Source organism: Protobothrops mucrosquamatus, unplaced genomic scaffold (genome assembly GCF_001527695.2).
Source record: "Protobothrops mucrosquamatus isolate PMUCROS unplaced genomic scaffold, P.Mucros_1.0 scaffold640, whole genome shotgun sequence".
Lineage (NCBI taxonomy): Eukaryota > Metazoa > Chordata > Lepidosauria > Squamata > Viperidae > Protobothrops > Protobothrops mucrosquamatus.
In genome coordinates, this window is record NW_015386932.1 from 349,232 (window position 1) to 368,886 (window position 19,655).

At 49.8% G+C, this 19,655-nt stretch overlaps 1 protein-coding gene across 1 annotated transcript; it reads left to right on the forward strand.

The window, feature by feature from the left end:
- Positions 1 to 7,125: 7,125 nt before the first annotated feature.
- RAI1 (retinoic acid induced 1) lies at positions 7,126 to 18,748 on the forward strand. The gene is made up of 4 exons (XM_015817830.1): positions 7,126 to 12,834; positions 15,786 to 15,879; positions 17,556 to 17,605; positions 18,626 to 18,748. Exons 1-4 carry the CDS (start codon positions 7,126 to 7,128, stop codon positions 18,746 to 18,748), a joined length of 5,976 nt encoding a protein of 1,991 aa, XP_015673316.1.
- Positions 18,749 to 19,655: the final 907 nt, after the last annotated feature.

Genomic DNA, 19,655 nt, shown 5'->3' on the forward strand with positions numbered 1-19,655 from the left:
TTGACGTACCGCCACAACTGCAGCCGGAATTTTCTCTGCTAAACAGGGCGGTTGTTAAGCACCCCGTTTTACGAACTTTAGCGCCACGGTCGTTGAGAGAATCACGCAGTTGTCAAGCAAACCCCTATGGACCTTGATTGTCAGTCGCCAATCTGGAGCACGTGACCCAGGGAGGGTGCAACGTAAGTCCATGCCGGTTGCCAAGAACCCCCAATTTTGATCACCAAGCCGTAAGGACTGGCCCTATTTTACTTTTTCAGGGCCATCATAACTAGGATGGAAAATGTGCTGGGCTGTGCTTTCCAACTCGCTGGGAAAAAGCAGCTGGGAAAGAAACTGATTTGCTTTTGAAATTGTTTTCATTTCCTCTATTCGGTTCGTGAAACGTTATTCCTGAATGTGGCAGCAAAGGTTCCCCCTGTCACCATCCGGATGTGCTCACTGCCCCTTTCTCAAAAGCGAGGGGGATTTTGACCCCTGCAGGAAGCCATTTTGACCCCCCACTCCCAGGGCCTAGCTCAACATGGGGGGGGGGAAAGAAGTATTCTGAGTCCAAGGCTTTTGGATTTAACCTCCTCCTGGATTAACGCAACCCCTTCTTTGGGAAGTGAGATGTCTTGGCCTATTTGGCAACGACACCGATGGCAATCTAGATCTGAAATTCAGAGATCTGCTACTGGACAAGAGAGCAACAGAATTGTGCAACCCCAGCAGCCGGACTTCTGAAAACCTTGCAGTTTTCCTTAACGGTTGCAGTTTTGTTCCAACATCTCATCCAAATGCATTTACTTTGAGAGGGACCAGCTTCCTCACCATCAGCAGCACCCCAGTGGCTAAAATGCAGGGCTGGAGGCATTTCACCCCCCCCTTCTTCTTTTTTCTTTCCTCAGGATTTTTTTTTGTTTTACCCATATGTTTCCTGCATTTTGTTAAAGGGCTGTTGTTGGGTTTTTTTTAAAGCCTCTGCTTTTAAGCTTTCGTGCCTGAACAAGCAGACAAGAGCTGGAGAAGACTTAGCTGCCTTTGCCTTCTCTTTTCAGTTTTTTTCTTCTTCTTCTTCCAAGCAACGAAACAGCTGCAGCATTTGGATTTGGCTGCTTTTCCGAACAGAAAACATGGCTTTGAATCCTAAAGGGCATTCTGCCAATTACTGGGATCTACCTCAGGAGTGTCAACGTTTCAGAAACGCTTCCTTCTTCCCGAAGCTGTCGCTGTTGTTTGAACGAGTTCTCCAGCCAAGCTCAGGAATGCTTCTCAGCCACTTCTGCGGTTGGGTGGATTTGCAGCCGTCACCAGTTCCCCCCTCCTTCTTTTGTGTCTCTCTCTCCCCCCCCCAGCTATTGATCCAGTCTGTCCATCTTCAGGCTCCCTCCAGGAGGAGAGAGACTCATTTCCACTCTGAACGAGATAGGCTAGAAAATGTCTGGCTAATTATGAGCAGGGAAGATCTGAGTCAATGGAGCCAGCACAAAACAGGAGAACGCTCAACTTCTCCGAACTGGAGTTTGGAAGGATTGCGACTGCACAAAGGGGGGGGGAGTTAAAAGGCCTCCCTTCTGCTCCCCCCCCCCCTTTAACAGCCCTCTGAACCTTTAACTGCCAACCAGCCTCAGAATAAATGTGTACAATCCTAACCCTTAAGACTAGCAACTCATTGACTCCATCAAAGAGCAGGAATCTCCCCCCCCCCAGGATAAAGGGAGATGCCAGAGGTGGGATCTACCTACCTGAGGGCAATATGCCTTTCTGGATTTCACATGCACCTCGGGATCAAAGCCTGAATCAGAAGCATCCCAAACTGTCTCCCCTTGTAAAATTAAGTCTTTGGAGCCCATTCCTTAGTAACTGCCCCCAAAACAAATTTCTTTGTTCTGGGGAATAAAATGAATCTCCTTTCTCACAGTATGTCTGGATTTCATTTGTGATTTGTTCTTATGCCACCCCCAGCTCGTGGAACCCCCAAATTGTTCTTCTAGCACTAGCTCCAGAGACATAGGCCCACTCAGTAGCCAAATACTTTGGGTTATTAAAGCATTGAACCTAATTGTATGCTTTCATTTTTCCATATAAACTGGAGGTGCAGAAGAGGGGGGGGGCTGGCATTCAGTCTGGGATGGCTGATTCCTTAACCAACTGTGCCTTTCGCTTCCATGGAGCCTTGTTTTCTCTTGAAGTGGGGACTTTGGCTCGCTACTTTTTCCAGGAGTGGAAAATAACTGTATTCCCTCAATACCTTTAACCCACCTACATGAAGTTACCTATTTCCTGGATTCTTGCAGGGCATTGAACTCCAAACTTACCACCCTTCCCAAGTTACCATAATTAACTCTAATCAGTGTTACCTAGTCTGTCCTCCAAATGACTCCTCGTGTGATGCTGGTGCTTGATACACAAACAGAGGACATGCTCCAGACTTCGCTGCCAAAGGGAGTTGAGAAGCCAAGGTGGATTTCAGAGAAGAAAAAAGGATGCAGAAACTACAGCTATACTTCCAGGATTAAAGAGGAGGAGGAGGGAAGGAAGGAAGGAAGGAAGGAAGGAAGGAAGGAAGGAAGGAAGGAAGGAAGGAAGGAAGGAAGGAAGGAAGGAAGCTTCACAATTTGTTCCATGCCATGAAAGACTGCATGAAAACGCATGGGAACCTTCGTTTTCTCCTAAAGGCGCCTCACCGTAGTGAACAAATCTGCAAAGTAGTGGAAGTTGGAAGGGCATTGTCCAGACGTACAAAGAGAAAGAGAGGAGGGGGCCAGAGGCCATCTCTATGGCAACAGCATGCGACCAAGGCCGGCTGTTATGGAGGCGCCACCATGGGGGCTGCGGTTATCTCTGGACAAGTCACAGGAAGATGGAATGTCTGCTCTGCATTTTGAGCCACTCCAGACATAGCAAGGCCCTTCTCTGCTCAGCTCTGGAGCTGCCAGGTCCCACCCCAGAAGACCCAATGCTTTTGTTGTTTAGTGGTCATGTCTTTGCAACCCTATGGACCACAACACACCAGGTCCCCCTGCCTCCCACTGTCTCCTGGAGTTTGCTCAAATTCATGTTCACTACATTAATATCTCTATCTTACCATTTCATCTTCTGCTGTCCCCTTCTTCTTTTGCCTCCCATCTTTCCAACATCAGGTTTTTTTCCCAAGGAGTCCTCTCTTCTCACATGGTGGCCAACGTATTTGAGCTTTAGCTTCAGCATCTGTCCTTCCAAAGAGCAGGGTTGATTTCCTTTAGGATGGACTGATTGGATCTCCTTGCAGTCCAAGGCTCTCTAAGAAGCATTAGAACCAGAGAGTTCCTTCTATGCTCCTGTAGGACCTTCTGACTTCTCAACTCCAAATGGTAGATGCCGTCCCTGGTAGACTGGCCGCTGATCTCCTGGGGCTTTGATTTCTCCATCTCCACAGCTCTTTTGTGCACCCTTGGATCCACCCCGATCTCTTTGGTGCCTGATTTAAAGAGAATTTAATGTCATGGTTAGATTTTGGGGTCACAGAATACCATCCCAATATCTTTTTTATGAACCAAGCAAACGAGCTTAGATGAAGAGGGCCAGGTTCACTGAACATATCAAATCCAGTGTAGGCACAGCTTATTAAACCTGACTTTAGCCCTGACTATGTTTGTATGCTTGTGTGTGAGTGAAGTTTGAGATTAGCTTATGATTCTGTGGATTGAGCAACCCCAGATAATGGATGAGTTCAGTCACCCAGGGTGTGGTAGGAACACAGCTGTAGGGACATTAGGAACTACCTGCTTTAGTTCATCAATGGAAGGCTGGTCCTTGAACAATTGGCTGGCGTCCCAGAAGACACATCAAGGACTTGGTGTAAATCCAGAGGTGTGCTTCCATTCAGCCCCAAAATGGACCCCATTCCATTTCGGCTTAAATTTTTCTACATTCAGCAAGCCCCCCCCCCCAGAATTAACACTCTGCCTTCTCTCTATAAAAGAGAAGGGCCAAACCCCTACCCTGGGAAATCAGAAATACATTCTCCAGACCTTGAGAACAGCAAGGGGGAAATTGCAGGGGGGGGAACCAGCCTCTGAGAAATGGCAAAGTAAATCTCAACCCAGCCTGGGTCTTTAATAACAAAACAGAAGAGAGTTAAATCTGTCAATCCAAACGCCGCTGCGTTGTTTTCATCAGTGCTTGTTCCAGGAGAGGCTGAGTGGTCCTGTGTCTCAGCAGTCTCTGCCTTTGATTTCCTCCTCTTTGTTCCTTATTTTTTTTTCTTTCCTCTTTTCTGCTTGGGACCCGACTGGCAGAACCGCAGAAGAAGCAGAGAAAAGAAGAACATCTGCAGTGATTTGTGGGCCAAGTTCCCAGAGATAAAATCGTGGCTGTATTTTAATGTCTTACCTGCTGGCTGTTTGGAGATGGCGTCCTTGTAAAACAGGGCAAGTTGAACACCTGCGTGGACAGCCACATTATGCCCTTCTTTGCAAACCAGCCTTTTCTAAAGAAAGAGAAAGAGAAGTGACTCTTGATGATAAGAGTCTAGGATGATGTCCAGATCATATTGGTGTGACCAGATCAGTGGTATCGGTGTGCTAGATTTCTATGCACGTGTCTTTAGAGCAATGTTTTTCAACCTTGGACACTTGAAGATGGATGAACTTCAACTCCCAGAATTCCCCAGCCAGCTGTGCTGACTGGGGAATTCTGGGAGTGGAAGTTCACCCATTTTCAAGTGGCCATGGTTGAAGAAAACTGCTTTAGAGCGTTGCCAGTTAATGATCTGTGTGCATACGAAGCCATGGAAGCATTTGCTTGTGTCTGTTTGCTCAATTGCGTACGCAAAGCAGTGATCCTGCAGGTGCCTCTGTCTTTTGCAGTGGACAGACTTTGCTGGTATCCAGGCGGCAGCCCTGTGCAAAGCAAGTGAGCAGCTGCTTGGGTTGTACTGTCAGCTGTAGTGTGCCTCTGTGTGTGTGTGTGTGTGCGCGCGTGTCAGATGGTGCATCTCTGGACTATAGAAAAACCCAGGTCAAGAAAAAAGATGTGCCTCTCTGATTTGCCTCTCATTAGATCTTAGTAAAATCCTCTGAGGTTGTTTTTGTCCATCATCAGCCACCCTTAAAGGCAGGCTGCATCCTCATGAATCTAGTGGGGGAATGTTAATGGGAAGGAAGGAAGGGAGGGAGGGAGGGGAGGCCATTTGCGCTGCCTTAAAAGTGTACATGGAACCATCCACAGAAATGGTGGTCAACCTACTCAAAGGGCCACGGGGAAAAGCAGGGTTAAGTTAACAGGAAAACTGTGGACATCAAATGGTGTGTAATGTTCCAGAAAGTAACTCAGCCTTCTTGAGAGTGGCCAGGAGTTTAGGGAAATCCTGGCAGGGAAACACAGAGTTAACTTACATAAGACTTTTGTGGAGCTCCGAGGTAAGCCCTCTTTAGAGTTGCAGAATTCTCCCTCACTATCCTCTGCGCAACATCGTCCATCGTGCCTAAAAATACAACAGCAGGTGTTCTGTGGGGTTTCCAATGCAACCAGAACCACAAAACCCAGCCTTTCTTAAAAATATCACTGCTCTCATGAAGAGCAGCCAGATTCCAGAGCTACTGCACCAATTTCAAAGCGTGTCAGTTGGGAATAGCTGGTTGGGGCAAGGAGAGACGGGGTTTGAGAATATCCAAGGGGAGCCCCAAATCCTGGGAGACTCAATTGCAGAGGCCAGGAATCTCAGCACCGAGGAAAGATCTTTCTGTTCAAACAACAGAAACAGACACTAACCAGGCATTCTGGAATTGCTGCATCTGCGCTCTGTGCTGTGCTGAGGACTCTTCAAACAGCCTCAAGATCCTGTGTTGTTTTTGTTGCACAGGCTGGACCCAGAGACTCATCCGCTAAGTGCTTTTTACAGAGTCAAAGGTGAAGGGCAAAATGCCAGACGTCCAGGCGGCACAGTTGCCAGGGTGAAGTTTTGCTGGAGAGAGCAGGAAACAATCAGCTGCACCTTCTGTGTTTTTTCGGTGTGCAAAATTTAATGTTTCCTTCCCAGGCTGAAGGCTGCCTTCAGAGCTCAGTGCTGGGAGGCCAAATCAGAAGACACTGGAGCATTTGCTGAACGGGGGGAGAAAAAGGACGATGCCGCACCAACCCAGTTCAGCTCCTGCTTCTTTGAAGGACAGCCACACCTGCAACACAGGGGGTGAGCTGCTGAGATAACGAAAAGAGATGATACCATTTTAAATGGAGCATCGGCTTCATCCGATGCCTCTCATTTGCAAACCTTCCTTGCACCCACAGCTTTTGGCCTGATGTGATACTTGTCTGCTGCAGCTAGAAGGAGTTTCTAATTCAGCCTGTGTGGTTTTGTTTAAGCTCACGAGAACATCCCAAAGCAAATATGCCTTTGCTCACACAATGGGGTAAATTCCGTTCTACGGGTCCATAACCCTTCCACCTGATTTTGTTGGAGGGGAGATCCTTTGGCTGGAATCTCAGGAGGAGCTGAGCCTCCTGAAAGTTTAGCCAGACAGACCCCATCACCAGGTTCACTCCTTCCATGAGTGACTCCTTCACCAGAGTCTTCAGCCAGGATTGATTTATGACATAGGAATTGAAGTTCCCAGCCAGGCTTCTTATGTTGTGAATTCTGGTATCCATAAAGACAAAATGGCAGCTGTTCAGTGTTGGAACCAAACTATACGTCCTGCTTGAGAGCTGGAGACAAATAGGGCCGGGCTTATTTTGTGGTTAGTGTGCTGGGCACGCACAGCTCTGATGCCCTCTTCTGCCTTTGCTAAAATTCCTCCCTGGTTCTCCCATGGGCAGGGGAAGCGTGAGTCTGTCAGTACAGGGAGATGGATTGTAACCACTGCACAACCGCATTGTTGACTCTTTTGTACCTATTTGGGGGAGAATGCAAAGCCAGAGTGGAGGAGAAACAGAGAGAGAGAGAGAGAGAGAGAGAGGGAGGGAGGGAGAGAGAAAGAGAGAGAGAGAGATCTGCCTTCGACTCCAGCATTTGTTTATTTGTTTGCAAAGCAGAACCAATGACAAAGCCACAACAATTCAAGGTGAAAAGTTGGGCGGGGCTGAGAGAGAAGAGGAAAAAAATGCGTTGACTTTAATCCTCCAGTTTCTGCTTTTTCTCTCCGCAGATAACAAGGCCCAGCCATGCAGTCCTTTCGTGAAAGGTGTGGTTTCCATGGCAACCAGCAGAACTACCAGCCGACTTCTTCGCAAGATTCATCACGCCTGGAGAATTACAGGCATCAAAGCCCAGCCTGCGAACGTCAGAGGCTGGTGACAAAAGAGTATTACAGCCCCCAGCAGCCACCTCCTCAGCTGCCCCCATTGCCGTACCAAGCCTTTGGTGAAAACAGCACCGTGGAGAAGTACCACCGGGGAAGCACTAAGCCGTTACGCGGCCAGCAGCTGCCCAGCAGGCCGGCCTCCTTCCCCAATTACCCCATCCAAGAGAATAGCCCCTACCCTTCCCGCTATGCTGGAGAGGACAGCCTGCAGGGGTGGGGGTCCCCGCAGCAGCAGCAGCCTCCTCAGCCTTTGCCTGGCGGGGTGGCCAAATATGAGGATAACCTGATGAAAAAGACGGCGACCCCATCCAGTAGCAGGCAGTACCATGAACAGACACCCCAGCTGCCCTTCCGAAGTCACTCCTTGCATCTCCAGCCGCAGCCGGGACCTCAGCCCTCTCCCCTGACGTACCCCAAGCTCCCCAGGCAGAAGATGCAGAACGAGGTGTCCTCCTCGCTATCCTTCTCACAGGGGTCCCACTTTCCACAGCATTCCCAGTCCTTTCCGGCTTCCTCCACGTACACATCGGTCCAGAGCGGGGGCCAGACAGCTCATTCCTACAAAAGTTGCAACCCTCCTCCTGCCCCACCCACGCATGAAAGGGGTCTGGGCAGTGCCGCTAACTTGCCCGCTGCACAACGGGTCCAGGGTTTACACAGCTATCAGCCCAACCGAATCAGCTACGAGCAACAGCCGCAACAGCCACCACCGCCGCCGCCACCACCTCCACCTCCGCCCTCTCTGCAAGGTCGACACCATGCTCAGGAGGCCTTGCACTATCAAAACCTAGCAAAATACCAACATTATAACCAGCCAGGACAGAGTTACTGCCAAGCTGATGCTCCGGTGAGGACACCGGACCAGTATTACCAAACGTTTAGCCCTAGCTCAAGTCACTCTCCAGCTCGTTCTGTTGGGAGATCCCCGTCCTACAGTTCAACGCCTTCTCCCTTGATGCCTAACTTAGAGAACTTCCAATATAGCCAGCAGTCGTTGACTGCTGGGACATTTCCAGCCAGCCTCGCTGACCATAGCCACTTCATGCCTTTGCTGAACCCGTCGCCGACCGATGGGGCAAGCTCCGACGCCCAGCCACCTGCCAACTGCAAGAACTTGTCAAAGGAGAAGATCCCCGAGAACCTCTTATCGGATCTGAGTCTTCAAAGCCTCACAGCCCTTACCTCTCAAGTGGAAAACATCTCCAACACTGTCCAGCAGCTTCTCCTTTCCAAGTCCACGGGGATGCCGCAGAAGAAGGGGATCAAAAATTCACCGAGGACTCCAGAGCAACTCAAGGGACAGCACTGCAGCCCTGAGGGTAACAATTATTCTGCAGAGCAAGCGGGGACTCCACACTCGGACCCACTCAGCACCCCCCAGTCAGTCCATGCTGAAACCCAAGACACCGATTACCTGAGTGGCTCCGAAGACCAGCTGGAGAGGGGCTTCCTGTACTGCAGTCAAAGCCGTAGCCCAGCTCGGGTCAATAGCAATTCCAAACCCAAGCCTGAATCCGTGTCCACCTGCTCAGTGACTTCTCCAGATGACATGTCGACCAAGTCCGACGATTCCTTCCAAAGCATTCACGCCAGCCTGCCATTGGAGAGCTTTACAAAGTTTGTTGCCGGTGAAAGAGATTGCCCCCGGCTGCTCCTCAGCGCCCTTTCTCAAGAGGAGCTGGCATCTGAAATTATTGGTCTGCAGGATGCTATCAACGAGAAAGCAGACAAAGGCTGGGCCAATTCTCCTGCTCCAAACAAAGACCCAGACAAATCTCCCTTCCACTTAGAGAATCACAGGACTTGCCTTGATTCTGTGGTCAAAAGTCCCTGGTCCAACCAGGGGGACTCCAACGCTCTTGCTGAACCCTTGAAGATAGACAAAGGACTGGGACGTAATAATGGGAAGAATTTCACTGAGGAGGTTTATGACACCTCCCAGGTTTCCTTCACCACAACCGAGACGAAGAATTCCCTAAAAACCACCAGCTCTGTGGGCTACAGTGCCAAGCCAAACATCTCGGTGGCCACATCCAGTTCTGAGACCCCCGGAAGCTTCAGCTGCTATTCCAATGCCCCTGCCAATTCAGTGAGTTCTGAAAATGCCATGGAGAACTTTGAGTGGCCAGATGAGAACCTCAGCGACACCTGGAAAGAGCTCGGGTCGAGCCTCCAATCTTCAGACCTTCCCAAGAGCTTATTCTCTGGCAAACTGAGCGAACCTTCTGAGGAGAAAAAAAATGCCTCCTGCTTGAGTCTCTGTGGCCCTGAGGGCTCAGCTGAAGGTGGATTCAGTCAACAGCAGCAGGCCAGCAAAGGGGATGGCTTAAATTACGATGAGGCCACAAGGACAGAGAGTGAACGATGGCTGGAGGACACTGCCAGGAACTCCTGTTCAGGAGAAGACTTCAGCGAACTCCCCATGATGTCTTCTCCAGACCTGAAAGAATCTGATTTGGAACCTGAAGAGTATTCCTCTTTGTGTGAATTAGCTGGCTCTGAGCAAAAGACTTTGACTTACGATGCCTTCACTCCTAAGCCTGCAGGAAATGCCCGAGTTCTTTCTCTCCAAGACACTCCAGGATCGGCAGAAGAAGCCACCAACACGGTTGAGAAAGAGAACACTGCTCCTCCTTCTCACTTGTCCGATCCATCTGTTCTCCTTTTAGGACCAGCAGTTGGCACAGACACGAAAGTGAAAAGCTGGTTTGAAACTTCTCTGCACCCCTTGAAGCCCAAGGAAGAGTCAGCAGCTGGTGAAAATGCCCCTCAAGATAAGACTGAGATGTCAACTACCTTGCTGTTGAAGAAACAAGTCCTACCAGATAAGCTGACCATAACATCAGAACCCACCTCCAGAGGTAAAAGTCTTCGGAATAAAAAGCTGCAGTGTAGACTGTCAGGTGGAGAAGAGCCTATTCAGTCCATGTCAAATCCATGTTCAGGCATTCAAGCAGCTGGCCTGGTGGCCAATACATGCCCAGCTTCCAACAGTCTGATTGAAATGCCCAGTAAGAACACCCATGGACAGACTCCCAGGTTCCCCACAGAAGGCTTGCCGGCCAGGATGTGTACCCGTTCCTTTACTGCAATGACTGAACCACGAATGCCAGACCCTCTAGAAGGTGCTAAAGCTTCAACTCCTCATGAGAAGTTGGGGGGCAAGAAGTCAATATGTGTTTTGAAAGAGAGAGTGGCCTTCAAAGCTAGGAAGGCCAATGGGAAGACATCGCCAAAGTCCTGCAATCCATTTCCTCCCCTGATCTCCAACTTGACCCAGAATGAAGACTCTGTTGTTACCAAGGCCAAAGAAGCCGACATGGTAGAAACCGAAATGAAAGATCAACAATCCATGATTCTCCGTTCCAGGACCCGGACTCAGGAGGTCTTCTACACCAAGCGAAGGAGGGAGAAAACCATGGTGGAAGTAGACTTCAAAAATGCCAAACTGCCCAGGAAGGTGTTCCCCAACAACCACTTGCCGGGGTCCTTCAAGATCAGTTCTGAGAAGGAGAGCAAGCTGGGCAAACAAATGAAAGCCAGGCCAGAAATGGTCGGCAAGATATCTGAGAGGCCACTCCACGCCCTGAAAAGAAAGTCTGTTTTCCTGCCCCCGATTCCTGCTAAGAAACGGAACCTGATCCTACGAAGCAACAATCACAGCAGCAGCGGTGGGAAGGAAGAGAAGCCAGACGTGTCTTCTGGCCTTTTTAAGAGGATGCCGTCCTCCAGGCGAACCAGTGTGAAACCATCTCCCAAGAACTCCTGTGAAGTGATGCTCAAGTCCCCCCAGGCAAAAGAAAACCCAGGGGTCTGCATCAAAATCACCTCCCGGGCTTCCTTCCAGGGCGTGATGAAGACCAAAGTTCTGCCCCCGAGGAAAGGACGGGGCTTGAAGCTGGAAGCGATTGTGCAGAAGATCACCTCTCCCAACCTGAAAAAGTTTGCCTGCAGAACGGTGGCCACTGCCATCCCCACCGTGGTTCCCGCGGTCACTGCTGCTACCGCCGCCCACAACAATCCTCTCAGCCCTTCCCTTCCAGAGCGGGAACAAGCCTCAAAGAATACCAGTGGAACCCCAGCCATGGGGGAAGCTCGGCCATTAAACCAGGCTTTATCACAAAAGGCTCCCGCCGCTCCAGCAGCCGAGCAATTATGCAGAAACCCGAACAACAGATCCTTCAGAGGAAAACTAATGAACAGTAAGAAACTGTCCTCCAACTGCTTCAAGGGTGAGGCCTATTCATCTCCCGAGACGTTGCAGCTCAGCGGCGACAGCATGGCTGCAAGCACCGTCTGCCTGCTGCCTAAGAAGAGGAACAGAAAGGGGAAAGCTGCCTCCTTCCACGTGGCCAAAAATAGCTTGGAGAAGTGTCCTCACCTGAGCCCGGCTTTGTTCCTTGCAACCCAAGAGAAACCTGGGGTGGTGGCGGTGGCCACGGCGGCTGGGAAAGGCGATGAGGGACAAAGGGAAGGGAAAAAGCCCAAAGGCGAAGACAAAGGCTTGGGGAGCACCGAGAGTGTGGAAGGGAGGTCCCCCCAGGCCCAGACGCGGGCCCAGAAGCAGCGAGCCCACCATGCCAACTATAACGGCTACACCAAGAGACAAAGGAAGCACCACAAGCGCCGGAAGGTCCAAAGTGTACCCTCGCGGTGCAAAAACAAGACCAGGCGACGGCACCAGCAGCAGGCACCTCTGCTGAGCCCCACGGAGCCCGAGATCCGGCTCAAGTACGTCTCCTGTAAGCGGCTGAGGGCGGACAGCCGGGCACCACCCTTCTCACCATACATCCGGATGGAGAAGTGGGATGAATACATCACCACCTGCACGGTCGTCAACTGCCCAGCTGAAGAGGCAAAACTCCACAATGAGCAGCAGCAGCAGCACACTTCTTTGTTTTCTTCTTTGTCTGCCCAAGCTGGGCTTTTTGGGACCACTTGTCTGCGGCCTCCAGCCATCCTACCTCTGTCGTCCATGATGCACCTCGGGCCGGTGGTCTCCAAGGCCCTCAATACTGCCTGCTTGGTCTGCTGCTTGTGCCGCCAACCGGCCAATTACAAAGACCAGGGGGACCTCTGCGGGCCATACTACCCCGAGGACTGCCTGCCGAAGAAAAAATCGAGGCTGAAAGAGAAGGTCAAAGTGGAGGGACTGGGAGAAGGACCTCCCCCGTCCTCGTTGGCAGAGAGACTGCTCAAAGCAACAGATAATAATTGCGCAACCAGTTCTCTGGGGGGAAAGCCACCAAGGTTGGACAATGGCGCTGACTCAGCAAGACAGAGTGCTCTCCGTTCGAGTTCAAGGGGGCTGTTTAGGAAACTGCAAAGCTGTTACTGTTGCGATGAGAGGACAGAGGGAGAGGAGGCTACGGCAGGGGTGACAGTAGCAGCGGTTGAGAAGCTTCGGAGGCATGAATGCGGCAAAGCTGATTCGCCACTGCCAGACCCTGCTGGAGAGACGCAGGAGCACTGGGTTCACGAAGCCTGTGCTATATGGACAGCTGGGGTGTACCTGGTGGCAGGGAAACTCTATGGACTGCAGGAGGCAATAAAGATGGCCGTGGATGTGGTAAGAGGAACACCCTGGGAGTGATTGTGGTGTCCCTGGGGACAGAAACAATGACAGGCTCACCTAGTGCTGATCAGAGACAAGGAAGCTGCACAGCAAGAGGCGGCAGGCTGCGGTGGGAGGGAGGGAAGGAAGGCAGTGGGGTAGCCAAAGTTAGAGGATACTCAGATCTGTATTTGCAGCAGGCTTTGGAGAAGAGCCAAGGGATGCAGCCAAGTCTGTCTGATCCTAATGCTCCCACCTGGTTGCTTCTGGTTGGATCAACTCTAGAAGGTTTAGGGTTTCTCTACTTAATTTTTCAGTTGATATTCTATCAGTTTTATCTTCTTGCTTGGGAAAACAGACACTCCCCGTAAGAATGTAAGAAGAACACAACTGTATCCAAGTCCTGAGTTTGCAAACTTCAGACCAACTCAAGACTAATAAAGGAGAATTTTTGTAGCTCAGGGTGTTAATGAGGGTTCCTTGGGTGCTCTCTGAACTTGGTTGTTTTCTTGCAGATGTTTCACGGCCCAACTAGGTAATGTCATCAATGCTAGAAGCGAGTGGGGTTTGCAGGGAGGAGGAGGAGGAGGAGGAGGAGGAGGACTGTAAGGTCCTTGGCGTTCTCTGAGCTTGGTTGTTTTCTTGTAGATCTTTTATTACCCAAACCAGGTAACATCATAGCACTGACTAGCACTAATGATATTACCTAGTTTGGATAATGAAACATTTGCAAGAAAACAATCAAACTCAGAAAGCACCAAGGACCCGTGAAACTCAAGACTTGGATATAATAGGACCTTTCTTCCATTCTTACAGAGAGTGTAATTACACAAGGAGACATGGGCCTTCTGGCTTCCTACACAATTTTGTTTGGCCAAAGAGGGGTCCCAGGAAGAAATGCCTCTCAAAGTAACTCCATGGATATGTGTGGACGGAGGGTGGCACCCTTCAGAAAAACAATCTCTGCCTCTCTTGAGTTGCTGATGGCTTCCTGGAGGTTTTCAGATGGTGGATAGAATGACATTTCTGGTTGGTGTCTCTTACATGCCCATCAGTGGAGCAGGAAGGCTGTCGGTCCTTGTCATTGATCATGCTGTGGTATATTATGCCTGTTCATGGAGGTTCCTTTCAGCAAGGGTTGGTGGCAGCTACTGCAACATTCTGCAGATCTGATTATGCATCCCCCAAAGTGTAACTGTGAGAATGATCTGCCCATTATGTGTTCTCTATAAAATATCCACATTTTTCCAGCTGATCCTACTAAGTAGGCAAGACAAGGAATTTGAGGATCTCAAACTGTAATGGTATTGCAAGGAATTGCTGGGAAATGTAAGAAGCACCACAGAGGGCATGTCATAGCAGAGGTGTGCCTCTTGGGAAATAACCCAGGATCTTCTAAAGAAAGTACATGATGTTTTGGTCTCTCTTACTTGCCTTCTGACTCTCTCAGCTGCCGTCCAAGGTGGTAGGTCTTCTTCTCCCTCATGACTTCACTTGGCTGGTTTCTTTTTTGTCGAGAGCATCTCCCCAAAGTAAATATTTTGCAGCCCCTTCTTCATCTGGGGCACATTTCTTTTTAACCCGCCATCCTTTCACCCATTTCCAGAATATCCTTCAAAAAAAAAGTTCTGCAGAGTCTTGTAGTTGAGAAGGAGTCTGTGCAAGCCAGGTTGTCCTCATGAAATTAGGAAAGACATGACAAGAGTGTGACAGCTTCTACTTCACATAGATGGTCTGGAAATTGGCCCCTCATTCGGCCGAGGGGAGCTTGGAAAAGGTCCCACCACTCTGCAAGAGAGGAAGAAAGATGCGAATCTTGAAATTTGGCTGAAGGTGATCAGTGTTGGGACTCACCTGGGTGTTAGGGCCCAAACTCAGGGACCTAAATCTCAGGTCTTTCTTGTGAGCAACCTGGCAGAGGACTCACCTCATCAGGGACCTCTGAGGCAGACTTTGAGGGCATCTGATGGAGGAAGATCTGCCAAATGGCCAAGGCCACCCTTGACAGATCTTCCACCAGAAGATGTCCACCCTTCCTGTTGACTCTGGCAAAGAGTCAGGATCTGAGCACCTCCCAAAGTCCATCTTGGGTGCCTGTCTGAAACCTTGGCAAACAGCAACAATGAGTGCTGGCAAACTCATACAAAACTGGTCTTCACCTTTCCAAAGTCTTAATGTCATTATTTTGAAGTGTCTGCAGTACAAAAGACCAGGTTGTGGTTCTGTGTTGAAAATAAGTTACTATTAGTGAGCACAGTTGAATAGCAGAACTCCAGCCAAAGGTGTTGGGCTTCACTTCATTGAGGGTGCTTCAAGCAGAATATGGACAGCTATCAACCTGGCAGGTTTTCATTTGGTTCCCTGAACAGAGACAGATTTTATGCCATAGAAGGTCTCTTAGGAAATTCAGAGTCTCATTCCACCATAGGACATATTCCCCAACTGGTTTACCACTTGGGTGTACAAGGGAACTATAAGAAAACCAAATTGCTCAGGCATAATAATGCTGATGTTTCTCGCCAGGTCCAGTGAGTTCCCGAGTCAGAAAACTTTCTCAGATGTGTAAAAAAAAATGAGCTGTGCATGCCCAAGAGTGACCATTAGGGCTATGTTTTACGAAAGTGGGCTGTGGTAGAATTCCTTGGCAAATCTGACAATACTGACCCTCTTCATTAGATGGTTTGGCCAGGAAAATGGAATCCAGTGAAGTGAAAATGGGGGTTCAATTATCCTGGGAAGATACAGTAATTTATGTTTTCTGGCACCACAGAAGGACAACAATCATGAATTCCAACTAGTCCAGATAAACGCCAAGAACTTTGAGCCTTCAGGTAGATCACCTCTGCCCCACATTCACTCTGGGTGGAGTGGAGGTTCTTCTCAAAAAGCAACTTTGGGCAGAGCCAAGATCCATGTCACTAGAGCTCATGGAATTTCTGTTTTCTTCCCCTCCCTGGCGACTGTAGAGGTGTTCCGGCTGTCAGCGAGTCGGAGCAACCGTTGGCTGCTGTCACCAGGGGTGCACCCAGATATTTCACTACACATGTGCCATTGACGCAGGTAAGCATCTCACAGGCGGGAGCAGTAAGTAAATAACTGTGAATAATTCGGGAACTCTCAGCCCTTCAAGCAGGGTTGTCTTTAGGGTGTGTCCAACAAAATGGAGATGGTGGACGTGTCAGCTCCATCAAACTCCCACCTGTTTTTTTTATGTGTGCCGGGTGTGCGATGCACCTAAGCAGCAAATGAGTTTCGATCGTGCTAAGGCAGTTATCCCAAAAGTTCTTTTCCAAAAGGCAGCTGGACTTTCTTAGTTTTTTTCTTAAGAACCTTTCGCTTCTCAGCCAAGAAGCTTCCTCGGTTCTTCCTCAGTTTTTTCAGCTCAGAACTGAAGAAGCTTCTTGGATGTGAAGCAAAATGTTTTCAAGAAAAAAAACAAGGAAGTCCAGTTACCTTTTGGAAAAAAAAACAAAAACACCTTTGGGACAACCATGACCTGGACGATTAAAAATTTCCGTAGACAGATAGGGCAGCTAGCAACTTGATTATTATTATTATTATTATTTATACCAGCCCTGCCTTCAAGGTAGACCAGGAGAGAAAAGAAACAGACACTACCTGTCTTCCAGAAATGCTATTTTCAGCATCTTGAACGGCTGCCAGATTTTGCCTTTGATCCCCCTTACACCAAAGAGAATCAAGGTGCAATTATTCTGAGTTTCTTTCTCCTGCTCCCTCCCTCCCTCCCTCCCTCCTCGGACTGAGCTGTTTATGTTCCCTTAACGGCTCCTGCAGAGGTTCGTTCGTTCGTCAAGGTTATCTCTCCATTCCTCTACAGGAACTGAGAACACCACATTTTGAAGCCAGTTATTTGAAATCCGGGAAGGGAGGGAGGGAGAGAGAGGGCAAAGAAGAAGGAAATTGGAAAAAGACAAGCAATAGGGGCTCCTCCTTCCTTTTCTGGTGGCTGCTGCTAAGAACATTCCTTTTGTTATTTTAAAATGCAGGAGCAATACAGACCCTTTGCCACAAGCTTAACCTTTTCCCCGTCTTTTCATTTTTTGCTTGCAATTATTTATTTGCACAACGGTGGTGTTCCTGCAGCAGAGGGGCCCAGCCTGGAGTCTCAGGGCTGCAGGAGACTTTGGAAAGGCAGCCGGGGAGTCCTCCAAAGGTGGCTGTCAAACTGTAATTTCCAAGGCAGCCCAAAGGGGAAATTATTCAATAGATGATGTGTTGAAATGGTAGACGGCTCTCTCTCGCCTACTGCTGAAACGAGCAAAGAGTTAACCGCCCATTTCCTTGTTAGGAAGGCAGCCAAGAGAACTTGGAGATGTGGGGGAGATAAAAGAGGAGAAATCTGGCCGAGATTCAGGTAGAAAGAGAAAGGAAAGGAAAAGGATATTTCCTGAATGTAGGAAAGAAAAAAGGAATAGCCAGTTATCAGGGACACAGGACTCTGAGGCGTCCTGGGTGCTCTCTGAGTTTGTCTGCTTTCTTGCAGACATTTCATGACTCATCTGGGTATTGTCATCAGTGCTAGAGTGTCGTCCCTGCTCCCTCCTAGCACTGATGATGTTACCTAGTTGGGTCGTGAAATGTCTGCAAGAAAACAGCCAAGCTCAGAGAGCACCCAGGACTCCTCATTTCAGCCCTGAGCCACAGATATTCTACAAATATTCTACTTTATGTGTGACACAGGACTTTCATTGCCATTTTTCTGCTCTCTTCTGCAGGTTGTTTGTTAGCTGAAGAGACCTTCTTGCTCAACTGCCCTAAACACAAGGTAGGTGCACCGATCCTTAGGAGCCAAGGAGGGGATCTGGACCCTCTGCTCTCCCGGCCCCTTTGCTCTTTCTTGAGTCAGGTCTCTGCCCTTCCACCTTGCCTGCAGTCAGAAGGTCTGCAAGGAGGGTCCAACAAGTGATGCAGCTGATGTTTATTGATTTATTTATTACTTATTAAGCAAATGTACATAGCCACCCATTTGGAGGCTTCTCCTCTGCACTTGCTGGCTGCTGAGACTCAGTCTTAGCCATGATCAAACCAACAAGAGGTTTTGGGGAGCACTCCAGGCCCCCTCCCCCATGTTTCTCTGCTCACCCCCAATGGCTGTGCTTCTCAGCAACAGCTCCTGTTCCTTCCCAGATCCCCCATCCTCTCGCTTCCGGTGTCCTGGGAAATGAGGATGGAAGAGAGGCAGGAGGCGGCATTCCTTCTGCCCTGCCCCCTTCTTTTTCTCCCTCCCCCCCATTAAAGACCCAGGAGACGGTCCTCGAAAAGCCTCGTCTGGTCTTGCTGAAGATTCGCTGGCCAGACCTTGGGATATAATTGAGTCAGGCCAGCGAGCATTTCCTCTTCCTGCCCATCATTGCAACCGGACCAGCCGAGGAGCCATGAGAGGGAGGGAGAGAGAGATAAAGATGGATCTGGGGGCAGATACATCAAAGTTTCAAAGAAAGAGAGAGAAAATTGTTTAAGAAAATTTTTAAAGAAGAGATTGGACAATCATTTGTCTGAAATGGTCTAGGGTCTCCTGCTTGAGCAGTGGGTGGACTAGAAGACCTCCAAGGTCCCTTCCAACTTTGTTATTCCGTTAATTGGAGACAGAGGAAGGGTCTTCGGCTGGCCAAAGAGGGCAGCAGCAGCAGCTACTGCCAGCCAGCTTCAAAAGGCCTCCTTGCCCCTCACCAGGCCTCCTGCTCGGTTTGATCGTGGCCAAGACTGAGCCTCAGAGGCCAGCAAGTCATTCCAAGCTCAGCTGGCAGGTTTCCCTCGCCTTCTCTATCTCTCTTCCCTCCCCAAGCATGTGGGAAAGCCTCTGGGCTGCAAAAATCTGGAGACCCCTGGAGAGCCGCAGCAGGACAAAGAAATTACTTCTCCAGAAAGATTATTTTGCCGCATCCCCACGATCATGCACAAGGACTGAGTGCGGGTCCCTTTTTCCAAAGCCGGTACAACTTCGCTAAACGGATGGCTGTCAGTTGAGGGCTGTCTGCGTAGGAGACAAGGGAGGATTTCTGTGGACGGGAAGGTTGATGAGACTCAGAGGAGCTCTCCTTCAAAATATCCCCCCCCCCCCCGTCTCCTGCTTCACTCTCACTGAGGGTTGTGCGCCAATCCACACGACATCCAGGTTCCTAAGTCTGCATCTCAGATGTTTGGATCAGGCCGTCTTGGTCTGTTGGAGAGCCTGCCTCTCTGCTCCAGACGCCACGCCGCCTTGACCTGGTTCCTCCTCTGCAGGAAATCAGCTCAGACCCCAGGGAGACAGAACTGTCTTGTTCTTGGGCTGCGGGGGAAGAGAGAAGTGGGGGGGGGGTTTCCCCAGTCCTTCTCCCTTGACCTATTTATCAGGAAGACCCTCATAGCTTTGTCTCTAAGGGCCTTTCACCCCTCCCCCCAAAGCTCTGGTTTTTAAGCCTGTGCTTGAAAACATGCATCCCTTGTGTGTTTATCGAGGGGTGACCAGACAATTCTCAGATGTAGCTTCCAGGTCTCGCAGGATGTCTTGTGTGTTCCAGGCTTTTCAGACGTCAGACAACATCACCTTCCTGGCCGGGGTGTCTATTTTTATTTCTCTGCCCCAGAAAAGAGGAAAAGAAGAAATTCCTGCTCTGTCTTCCACCTTAGCATCTCGCAGGCTGCAAACCCAGGCAGCCTGTGAGAAGGCAAAAAATCCCAAGAGAGGAGAAGGGGGGGGGGGAATGGAGTAGTCCCCCCCCCAGGGTCTCCTTTTATCTGAGGCCCAAAGGGGGGAGGGGAGGGCCAGGGGGTATCCTGGTGGTGGGAACTTCCCTTGGCTCTCCTGAATGGGTCTCCCTGTGAGCCAATCG